The following is a 12,316-nucleotide window of genomic DNA, read 5'->3' as shown; positions in this document are numbered from 1 at the left end:
TGGCTGTTTCATGTGGCTTCCAGCCAGTTCACTTTGTTTTGCAAGCTCAGAAGTTAAAGACAGATAGAACTGGCCAGAACTTCATTGAGGGACTTGTAAGAGAACAGACACAGCTGATTCTAACAATAGCGTCTTCCCTGTCAGGCAGAAACAGTGCCAGCACTATCAGGATGGCACATGAGAATTTTTCAGCTTTTAAGTAATGTTGTTGGATATAAACTTATTTCCTTCTAGGAAACTCATATTCTTAACTAGTTGTCAAAAAGATCTTTGGACTTACAATATTTTGCCTTATTTGGCTTGAGAAGTTCAAACAATAATCTTATCCGTAACAACAAGGTGCAATCAGTAGGACTATTTCAACCACATTTTAGCCTACTAGAGAACCACAAATTATATGCAAAATGGTATGCATGTGCATCCTGTAAATACCATTACAATTCAACTCTTCTGTCAGATGCTCTTCTGTATGTCCCCTGATGAGCTGAATACAACTGTAATGAGGAACAGACCTATCCACTAGGACTTAAGATTCTCTTGAGGAGCAACTGGGGACAGCTGCAGAGGATGGAAACAAGAATGGTACAATTAAATTATTATTGCACTTACTGGTATCCAGTTTTGAAAACCATAATCAGGTTGCTACAAGCTGTTCTGCAACTGCAGAGAGAGCAAAGGAAGTCAGTCACAATTTTCTCACAATACAATCAAATCTTCAACTTCTAGGCCAGGTCTTCCACCAAAATAACAGGGAATGCGATGTATCAGCAACAGAGCAATGCTTCATACATATCTCAAATGTAACTTTGGAGTTTTCCAACTTCAATCAGCCCTGATTATGAGTGGCTTCTGCAGGAAACAGTTTCATCCCTCTTTCTCCTGTGTATGGGAGGCATCAGCAGAGATTTTCCACTGCTGCCTTGGGCCACTGTTAGTTGAAAAGATTCCTGCCAAGCTGTATCCTGCCATGTCTTTTCTTCGTAAGTTTTCGTATTTTGGAACAGCCTTTTTTCAAGGTTTTACTTTCACACAGCAGAAAGTTGCCAAAGGACATATCTGATATTGTCATTTATCACTTCCTGTGGAAAAAGTCTTGGATACATGTATTAATATCAAATATCACAGCCAAAAGTAAACACACTGTGTAGAAGATGCACTGATTTATTAATAGAATAAAAATGAAACGTAGTGACATGTTTTTCCACTATTAAAGCCACAGAGACAATTCCGTGTCCCATTTGTATACTTGATGTCATCATTCAGTAACTCATTCATAAACTCTTGACTGACATGTCAGGTATTACAGAAACCATTTCCACAATGAAAGCAGCCTTCCTCTGTTACAAAGCAGATAGCTATGAACACTGTCCCCACGGTTTGCAGCTGCATCAGTCTACGGGAGGTTTTCCTACATCCTCTATTTTAAATCTCAAGGCTTTCTCCACCTGGAATAGCTTTTTAAAGCCTTTCAACATCAACAGAGCAAACCAGCTGAACTTCTTGTGGGGTACAAACCCACTCTTCAGGCAAGAAAATGCATTGAATATAGTACAAAAATGGGCTCACTTCCAATATACAGTGGGGATTATTCAATACAAGATCCCTGGCTAATTGTTGGAACTTTGAGGCAACTATGATAGAGGAAAATGTAATGGAACAGCTTTAATTGTAACACAGTCTCTTTTCTGTGTTTCTGCTTCTACATCATACATTCTCCAATGTCTTAAACGGTAACCCATCATTTTTGTTAAATCATAGCTGCTGTGATTTCATAGATAATAGGGTTATCAATATATAGCTTTGTGTGATCTAGCATGATCTCAAAGAAATAGGCAAAGTGATAAATAGGAAGTATTACAACTGACTTTGTAATTTGCCACAATATGTGAATTTCCTTTAAATTAGGTACAGGAAAGAGTATCAGCTACAAAGATAAAGTATGCACTTGGGTTTCACAGGATTAAAAACTGTTGAAAACTAATCCTTTACAGATACAAAGGAAGACAAACATCCTATCACAGCTGTTAGGGGGTAGAATGTATTCAGAAACAGAGTAAGTTGCAATGTTTCCTCCTGTAGATACGTATCTCTTCCACACTGCTTGGAACAGGTATCTGTTATATCTATATGCTGAAAGCCTTTGGAAAAACCCTACTCTTCGCTCCCAAGTATCCTGTTTCGGGAAGGTACAAAGCCATTGAAGTGCTGGGCATTAGAACATGAACTTAAACCAGAGTGATGAAGACAGATGGTGAACCCCAAATGAGAGTCTTGTGAAAAAAACAGCCTCTAAAATTTGAAACCAATAATAAAGGAAAAGAGAAATTAAGTGCATATTTCTGGTGCTGCAGAAACCCAGATATAACATACAGCACACAAGCCCACAGAGAAGGTATCATCCATAACCGGCTGGCTTATGTCAATATAGTACTCATGTATCAGAACAAGCTGGGGAGTTTCCTGGAGTCACATTTACTGCTTGAGTTTGGCTGTCCATATTGGAGAGGGATTTGGTACCGGAGTTTTCAGATTGAACCAAATGTTCAGAAATAGCAGGAGAAGCAACAGCATGGTTAGCATGCTCACCCTCCCGCGCTGTAACACTGGGGGTGGGGTTCTCCTTAGCTGTCCCAGCATGATTGTGTGACTGGCTGGCTTGCCTCCCCGCTTCTGCCTCCTGCTGCTGCAGCATCCGCTCCACCTCTATCTCAAGTTCCAGATTTTCCTCATCTGCCTCCACTTCCAGCTGCTGCATTAACTCCTCCAGCTTCCTGGCCTTGCGGAGTTCATTCTGCTGAATGATCGTGCACAGGTGCTCCGTGAGGTGCTCCTTAATCTCCGTCTTGTGTTGGAGGTCCAGCTTGGCTGCCACGTACTCCGACTCAGCCTTATCATACCGCTTCCTGCAAAATCATCATCATTTCTAATGGGTTAGTTCTCAAAGCACTTTACAGTCTGACACATGGACAGATACTTTAAGCATCCCTGAAATGCAATGTGCTCTGCAGTGCATTGTGCCAGCTACTTCATGACATGCTGCTACAATAGTAAAAGGGAAGAAAATAAGTGTCAATTGATCAAATCATCTCCTCTTGACACATTAGCTTCCACAGCTGCTGTATTCCAAGAGTTAACTTGCTTGTCTGAAATCTATAGATTGAAACACAAACAAGTATTTTTACTGCCTGTCTTAACAGATGCATTGCTAGCAGCAGAAAGAAACCATCAGAAACTGTAGTGTTTCCACACTTCTAATGAACACCTATCCAGTGAACTGAAACACTGCAAAACACTTTTATGTTCTTCCTCATCCAACCATCCACCCAACAGATACACATGCTACAATGGTGCTACACACATTTACATTTGGATCTGGTCTAGAAGTGTACTCTTCCGGCCACCCATATACATGTTCAGAAAATCATGAGCAGCACAGATTGACACAGCACATGACATCAATAGTGATCACAACTTTTGCGCGGCAACAGATGTAGAATTTTATTGTAAGCATCTCCCCAACACACACCTCCTGCCAATTTGCACTTCCTGTCATGACAAATATAGCAAAAAGGAAATATTCCAAATATTTATTGAGGTTAACACATCCGGGATAGCTAGCACTTTAATGGTTGGTGTCCATATTAGTGATGCATCTTGCACTACATTCAGTGGATCTGTATATTAATTCTGATTTAATTAATAGAAAGATAGATGCAATCTTGCTCATCAGGAAAGGGAACATGCAAAGGCTTTTGCAGAATGACTACACGATGTACCTTACAGAGCATTCATAAAACTAGCATTAGTAAGGTGGTGGAACAAAGAATCCAGCTGTTTTATAAACCAGATTCAAATATCTGGTTAAACAAAGCAACAGAAAGATAGGAGAGAGCCTTTGCTTGGGGAAACAGAAGGAAGACAGACATAGAAAAGCCTTCCCAAACATGTTTCTCTATATCATAATCACAGAACATTGACTCAGCTGTAAAGGTTATGTCTGCAGTGGGCAGAAGATGCCCACACATGTTGCCCTCACAAGAAAGTCAAGACTTCCCTGTGCCAGGTATCTCAATGGAAAAATTAATGCTATCCTAGAAACTTCTGCACAGTTAAAACTTTGGGCTGAATTCACACATATTCTTCACACCATATTTATGAAAATTCCATTCCACAGCAACTGTCAAATGCCCCTAACTATGTATGTGCTCAGGGCTAGTTAATATTTCATTTCATTTTTTGACCCACTGAAATTATTTGTGTTTTAGCCCTAAATATAAGGCAAGAACTAAAAAATTGCTTAAAAAGACACCACTTAAAAGTAAATCAGCTCTGTCTCATAATGCATAAAAACTACAACACTGAAAGTATCTAACCCACATTTCCAAATCCCTCCCTCACAAAAAGAAAGACTAAGTTAATGCAAATCATTAAGTATTTTGCAAAGTTTATCTCCTTCATCCTACCAGCATCCCCTTTTGTTATCTTCATTAAAAATTGCTTTCCAAACATCAGAACCGCTTGTGTTATAAGCTGTTTATCCATTAAGCATTTCAAATAGACACATTATTACAAAATGTTGGTAAGGTAATTTCCAGGAGCATTTAATGGTTTTAGAAGCCAGACTAAAATCTAAAATACACTGAAATGTTTTTCCTCTTGAGTATATGAAATCCAGTATTCATATACACTCAGCTACTGAAACTACAGTTAATCTTAGATATTTCAAATGATAATTACACAAAAAAGATCCTTATTATTTAGATACCACTGCTATTTTTTTAAAGACTAATTACCATGTTTATTGGCCTGTGGTCAACATATAGCAGAAGTCATAAGGAGAAATACACATCTAACACATTGAATCGTGAACTAAAAACCGCAACCGAACATTTCAATTTTATTAAATGGCTACATAAACATGCTGATGTTTATCTACTGATGTTGTGGTTTACCCACAACTAATAGGGTGTTCCGATTAATTTCTTGCATTTAAGGAACTCATCAGAACCAAAGTGATTAAAGGCACATTGTGAAGGGTGAAAGCTCGCTTTTTCCTTCCATTTTTGGTTCCAGTTCCAAAAGCACTTCAAGCAGTATTATATGTTTTAATCTTAATTGGTCCCATTGATTCCAACAGGACCAGAGCTGTCATCAAGAAGCAAGTTTCCCTGAAAAGGACTTTCATTTCAGGACTTTTAAAAAAACTCTTTCCCCATGAGAAGAAATAAACAACCTTGAAACAATAAAGCAGGGCTTACGGACAACTGCACAGTTAAAGCAGTAAGTATGTCTCGTGACAGCATGAAGCTGGAAAGCACAGTCTGCAGTCAGAAAACCTACTTCAGTTTCCAGATTCCAAGGGAAAAATTAGGAAATAAAAAGCACACTTCTACCTCAAGATTTGAAAGCCCCCCAGACTGTGACTGCTTTAACTACACATTATGACAATGACATAACTCCATTACTACTTCGGTGACAGGAAACAGCATTTTCTCCCTCCACTCAGGCAGCGTTATTCCCTCCTCCCTGTCTGTCGCTTACCGGGCATAGGAGTAGTCCAAGCTGGCCTGATCAATGCGGTTCCGCAGGATGCCAATGTCAGCAGATACCATGTCATCCAGAGCTTGTAACTCCTTCTGAATCCTTTTTAGTTTCACTGTTTCAGCTTGAGTTCTTTTGGATCTGCAAAAGGAAGATGCATTTTTTTTTTCTTTTCAAGCCTCTCTTCTTGACATAATGGGCCTCATTTCATTTGCAGAGCAACTAACTTCTGTAAGAGCTATTCAGAAGGTTTCTCCTTTATGGTTTAAGACTTTTGATCTTGTTTAATATCCACAGGGATCTAAAATGCCTGCTATTAAAGGACTACAGCAAAATTACGTAATGACTATAATCAAAGTGCCTAAAATGGATTGTGTTTCTTCACTGTGGAAACACACAAGAAGCTGCTGTATCTAAGTAGTTCTCAGTGTAAGGAAACAGGAAATGGCTTGGGGGGGGGAGGGAGCGACAGGGGGAAGGGTATTTAGCCCTGCAAATATCCCCTTTCAAAGAAGCCCAGTTAGTAGGGGCCAAAAAGTCACCTAACTGAAGCTTGATTTCCATTTTGTAAAATTATTCCCAAAAGGCCTAGCCAAATCCCAATGAAGTCAATGGAAAGTTTTACATCAAACAAAGGATTTCAATCAAGCCTTATGTAACCTTTTTTTAACTCAGCCTATTCATTCCTAAGTTCTGAAAATTAAATGTTGCTAAAGGCAGCAAGCTTTGTTGAATTTCACTCCCAAGCAAGCTAAGTAACCTTCAAAAAGCTTTTATACCCGGTCACTTTGCTGTCATTCATCACCACCAGCAAAACCATGCTTTTCAGTCACTGCTTTACACCCCAAAGCAGGTAGTGGAAAGCAAGACTAGATTTGTAGGAAGTGACACCATCTCTCATTAGATCAGCTGATGTAGGTGGAGAGAAGCAGACATCCTGTAGTATTGTTTAAAGCCTGAATAAAGTCTTTGGATGTGAGACGTAACTCCCTAGCAAGTCCTCCTCTCTCTCCTCATGCTCTGCTTCCAGGAGGAAGACCCCAGCCTGGTGGTGACACTCACATTTGCTGTCCTACAGTGACTCTGACCAAATGTACTTGTGTTTTATCTCTGCCTGGCAAAGGAAAACAAAATCTTCAGAAGCTCAAAGAGAATCTTCTGCACAGTACTGGCTATGTTCATCTGGACTACTCAACAGCTTTGATGGGCAGAACATAATACATGTCTGCAAGAGCATTGCAAGCCTGAAAGCTTTGCATCTCCTTCCTTGATCCAGTGTTATTGGCTGCTTCAATATCCTTCCCTATAACCTTGCCTTCCCTGTAGTCTTAAACTATCTTGGAGGACAAGACTGTGCAGTACCTTAAAGTCTAGTCACCTAAGGAGCAAGTGCTAACAACTGTGAGAACACGTGAATTTTTATAATTTCTAATCAGCCAGTGGTAAAACAGTACCATTGTCTTATCTTTTCAACACTTTTCACATACTAATGAGTCAAATGTCCAAACAGAAATAGCTATAGTTTCCCTTCATAGGTTAGGAATCAAATTCAGTGAAAACAAATCAGGAACAGAACAGGGATGAGCATCCAAGCACCGCGATTTCCAAACATGCCCTTACTGACAGGCACAAGGGCTTCAGCTAATTCTCAAATTGTGTAATAACTTTTCCATCTGCGCACAGAGCTGCAGCTTTGGAAGTGTGAAAAGCTTAGTCACAGCTTCTTGGCCAGCAGTTGTCATCAAAGAGAAATGTAGATCACAGCTGCTCACTGGTAGACCAATACATACAGAGCACAGAGAGGAGGAAAAAGTGAGATTTAAATAGAAGATATGCAACTGACTGCAGATGAAGAGTAATCCTTTCCTCAGCTTGAACCCATGCTACAGCATAGCCCCTTACCTCTCAGCAATAGCTTTGGCCAGGAGTGCCTTCTTGCGTTTATTCTTCTCTTCTATCAGCCGCTGCTCTTGCTGGAGGATTTCCCATCGTGATTTTTCCTGCCTGTTCATTGACAATAAGATCAAAATTAATAGAAAGTTAATTTCTCTCCCTGTTCCCCAAATGACACAAATATTCACCATCATATTTCCTGGAGCAAACTCTAAAAATGTCAAAGCAACAACAAACAGGTTTCGGTTCTGAGGAAAGAAGAATCATCTGCAAGAAGTCATTCAGACCAAGAAAACATTTCCAGATGAAATCTGCTGATCAGAACAAAAATCTTCATAGGCAAGTAAGCTGCTGGTTAATTCAGGTTTGCTGGAAGAAAGAGCATACTGCGCTTTTTCAGAGTGGGTGGAATTTTTCATTTAAAGGATGTGCTTCCCCACTAGGTAGAAGCAGTTTCAGGTTTCCTACTGGCTGCTAGAAGTCGCTATCTGGTCAGTCTGCCAACACAGCCTCTTTTTTGGAAATGTTTTTTCCATAAAACAGATCCTTTCATAGGTCTGCTTTACAGTGCAGTCCCCAAACAATTAAACTGATATAAATGAAAGGCTGGTAAAAGTTACAATGAAAATGAGCAACAAGGAAGAACAAGCATTCACTTTTGTCACTAGGGAAAGAGTTATATGGATACGATTTCCTAGGCTACATCTACTAAGAGATACAACCAGCCCCAGAGGATAGAAGGCAAGGTCTCAGGTGAGAGATGACTATCTGCATCAACACAACTAGGCAGGATTAAGGGGAAACTAAAACTGTTTTGCCACTTTTCCACCCTGCTGTGGTCTTCATGCCCTCTCTCAAGAAGTCTCAGGTTAATAATAGCTTAGCTTAAAATTACCCAAGTAATTCAGCTATGTTGATTTTAACAACCATTTCTGCACAAGAATATCTCTTCAGACTTCCCTTCATCACCTATTCCTAAATATAATTCCTAAATATATTCCTCATATAGAGAAGCATTTTCCATAAGATTTAAATTCAAGTGTACAGGTTGAGATGAATTCAGCAGATTCAGGTGGTGGTTGTTGCAGCTAAATGTCATTTGCTCCCCACAGAGTGAAAAACTTCTCTGCAAAGCTTTAGCTGTCTTCTCCCCAGTCAAATAGTGTCTGTATTTTTCACCACCAGGAAGAAGCTGAACAGCCAGCACTACTGGTGAGCTGCACTCACACGAAGAATTTGGCACTGCTTTTCAAAGTGCTGCTATTCTGGTGAAGGGACAGATACCTGCAGGTAGGTGATCCCAGCCAGGAGTCGGGCAGGTAAATGGCAGGCAGCGTGGCTAGCAGCTGCAGCCTCTCAAGGAACATCTGGGCAAAACAGAACCTCCCAGATCCTTTTCAGTTTTGAATTTGAGACAAGCCACGCTCTGCTTCTCCACACAAGTGTTGCTGACTGCCACAGTCCTGCCTCTCCAGTGGGAAGCACCTTCAGATCTCTTCAGTCCCCTCTGAGATCTTATGGATAGATCTAACCAGAGATAGGGTCTGGCACACCACACTTGGAAAGCTGCTGATCACTGTTTTGGGGGAATACAAATGATGCATGGAACTTCGGTGGCCAGCTAGTGTTTGTTGATTACATTGGGCAGAAAAGTTTGGACCTGCATAGGAACTCAAGACTGGAGCAGCATTGTTGAAGTGTTTTAAAAATAAACTATATGCCATAGAAAAAGAATTCATCCTTTTGCCCCTCACACTTTGCCCGCTGAGGAGAAAAAGAAAATTAGCACTTGGACACAGACAGGAAAACAGAGAAGAAGAGGTAAAACCAAGTAATTTTCCATTTGGTAATGCCTGTCCTCTCTAGCATTTAGACAGCAGCTTCCTTTTACAGGCTATCTGAATTCTGGTTGATGAACTAAGTAATTACAGAATCATTAAGGTTGGAACAGACCTTTAAGATCAAGTCCAGCCACCAAGATTCACTCAAAATTCAAGATAACTGCCACATTCAGTTGGAATCCCAGAGAGCCATGGTCAGTACTTTCCCTTCTCTCTCTCAGATGTACCAATTTGATGCTTCAGACAGAGACAGGCACTGTGGGCTGATGCACAGGATGAGAGCCTTGAGATTGGTCTCACCTTGAATCATAAAAGCTAGACAACTGCTTAAAACTGAAATTTTACCTCCTTACCAATACTTCTGGCTTTAACAAATCTACAGCAATATTGCGCAGGGGAACACAAAGTCACACATACCACGGCATATCTACTTCCAAAAGGACTTTTTGCGGTGGCTGCTGGCTTGTCCACGCAGCACGACGTGGGTGAGACTAAGTCTTCATAAACCATTAAGACAGTCCTGCATCTTGGGCACTTCATGGTATGAAGTCCCACTACCACAGGAAATTACTTGAAGGCAGTGGTGCATATCTGCATGGATTACACTACAAAATTTGGTCTTGAATCAGGTTTAACCCAAGCAGAGATAAAAAACAAAGGTTCAATGCAGAGCAAGCAAACATGATCTCTCAATACTTCCTCTTAGAAAGTTCACTTTACTGTACAATAAAAGAATGAGTCAATAGAGAATAAAACCCATCCCCTGATTTTACTGACTTACTAACAATGCCACTTTCTTTTTTTCCACTTTGGAGTTCAGCTTTGCAGGGCGGGGCTGTGCATTGTCACTGCCATTACAAGGATCTACCGGTGTCACTTCCTTCTGCTGGTCTTGGCTGTCACTTTGCCTTTGATCTCCCGCTGAAGGAGCATGAGGTGGTGGCACAGGCTGCTGAGGATGATCAGGCTTGTGTTTTGGTACAGAAAGCAACTGCTCAGGAGGAACAGAGGCTGCTCCGCCCTGCAGCCCCAGCTTCTGACATTGCTGCTGGAGGGCTTTTTCTCTTTGCGTTTGCTTCCGACTCTTATTCACAGTGTGGGAGCAATGCTGCTGCTCCAAGGGTTCATACAAATCTGTAAGTGGATGAGAGGGAGAAACAGGATTAAAACCAGGGTCAACAACAGACTCTGTGAATTAGCTTTTCTGGGCAAGAAAACAAACTGGTGCAAAACAAACATAAGGAAAAGACATGCCAGGATGTCAAGAGAAGGCAACACGGGAGAAAACACAGGAACCTGGAAATGTTTTGTTAGCCTAAGAATCAGGAGCTATAGAAGATCTGAGCAAGCATCTGAAATGAGGAGAGGGAGGAATAAGGAGCCTGAACTGCGGAACTAAAGGAGGAACCTTGGGGAGGATTGGAGGCAACCCTTGGGGGAATCATGGAGACAGATGTAGGGCTAAAGACAGGTCCCAAGCAGTCTGGTGGGCAAACTGGGGGTTTATAAAGTGAATAATGGGGAGGAACAAGGTGACAGATGGTCAAAGAGGAGGCTGGGAACATGAGTGGGGTAGTGGACAGGCAGATGTCGGTGTAGGACAAGGAGCGGGACAGCTTGGAAACGTGACAGAGAAGTTGCAGGTGGAGAGACAGAGGGGCTGGATGGGAGATTGAGAGGAGCAACGTGTGATGGGGCCTGGATAGGAGGAGCTGAGGGGCTGCCTGGGGGAAACGAGGGGCTGCCTGGAGAAGCAAAGGCGTTTGATGAAGGGATGGATTGGAGATGCTGAGGGGATGGATAGGGGGGTGGATGCAGGGGGGCTGAGGGGCTGACCGAGGAGGCAGAGGCTGACCGATGGGGGGGATGAATGTGAGGGCTCGGGGGGTGGGAAGCCATGGGGATGGCAAAGCTGAGGAAAAGGATGTGAAGGGCTGAGGGGGCTACGCAGAGTGGCCGGGGTGGGCGCGTATGCTGAGGGGACGGACGGACGGAGGTGTAGCTGCGGGGGTTGACGGGGTGCCGAGAGCCCGGAGGCTCCTCCGCGCCGCGCCCGGCCCCGCTGCCCGCCGCTAACCGGGAGCGGGCGCTTCGGCCGGCCCGGTCCGGAGCCCCGGCCTCCCGCCAGAGCCCGGTCGCGGTCCGTACCTGGGCGCTGGCCCCGCAGGCGCCGCAGCTCCTCCTGCGAGAAGCCGGCCCAGGCCTCGGCCATGGCGCTTCCTCCTTCCGCTGACGGGGCGCCTCGGCAGGCAGGGCCCGCGGCTGCCCCGCCACCGCCGCCCGCTCGCCGCAGGCGAACGCCGCGGACAGCCCCGGCCGGCAGCGCCGGGGGGCCTCGCGCCTCCACGGCAACGCGGCCGGGGCGGGGAACATGGCGCCCAGAGGAGACAGGGAGGGGTGGTCGGTGGGCGCGGGCGGCGTGTTGAGCTGCTGAGACCGGGTCCGGCCCTTGGCGGGGGTCGGCGGGCGCGGGTAGGCGACGTGGGACGGAGTGCGCTGCAGGGCGCTGACAGGGCCTGGAGGCCGCCGGTCCCCCCGCTCCTCAGCGGGCAGGCCCGGCGCCCCGTCGGTGGGTCCGCCGGGCAGTCAGGAAAGCTGGCCGTGCTGCAGGGCCGTCCTGGGCTTGGCACACGGCTTGCGCGGTCAGCAGTCTGCGTGGTACACTGCATGGGCCACATCCCGGGAGCTGCTGAGAATATAATGCTCTAAGGAACTCGGTGAGACACACCTAATGAGTCCCAGCTAATTAGGCATAAATGAAGAGGCGGAGCCACTCAAGGAGCCACTTCAAGGAGCATCACCATGTCCCCCATGTCATTTATAATTTGTAATTGGGTAGTTAAAAGAGCGGGTGAGATGCCTGCTCCAGTGCACCTAGAGCTGCGTTTGCAGGGTATAGAGAGCACGTCTTTGTGACCTGTATAGCAAAGGAGCTACGAGGCAGGGACATGTGCAGCTGGGTGCTGATGTGCTTCTGTAAGTTGCAGTGACACCGCTGTGAGGAAGTCGGCAAGTAGTATTTTGCCCACACTGGTCATTTC

General features: G+C 44.0%; 1 protein-coding gene across 1 annotated transcript; it reads right to left on the bottom strand.

The window, feature by feature from the left end:
* Window positions 1–2,431: 2,431 nt before the first annotated feature.
* Window positions 2,432–11,487, bottom strand: GORAB (golgin, RAB6 interacting; the record flags this gene model as incomplete). The annotated part of the gene is made up of 5 exons (XM_082003251.1): window positions 2,432–2,903; window positions 5,542–5,682; window positions 7,444–7,541; window positions 10,057–10,409; window positions 11,424–11,487. The coding sequence occupies 5 exons, from the start codon at window positions 11,485–11,487 to the stop codon at window positions 2,432–2,434; spliced, it is 1,128 nt and encodes a 375-aa protein (XP_081859377.1).
* Between the last annotated feature and the right edge of the window lie 829 nt (window positions 11,488–12,316).

The sequence above is a fragment of the Phaethon aethereus genome, assembly GCF_964289735.1.
Source record: "Phaethon aethereus genome assembly, chromosome: 8".
Taxonomy (NCBI): domain Eukaryota; kingdom Metazoa; phylum Chordata; class Aves; order Phaethontiformes; family Phaethontidae; genus Phaethon; species Phaethon aethereus.
This window is presented reverse-complemented; position numbering and strand designations above follow the sequence as displayed.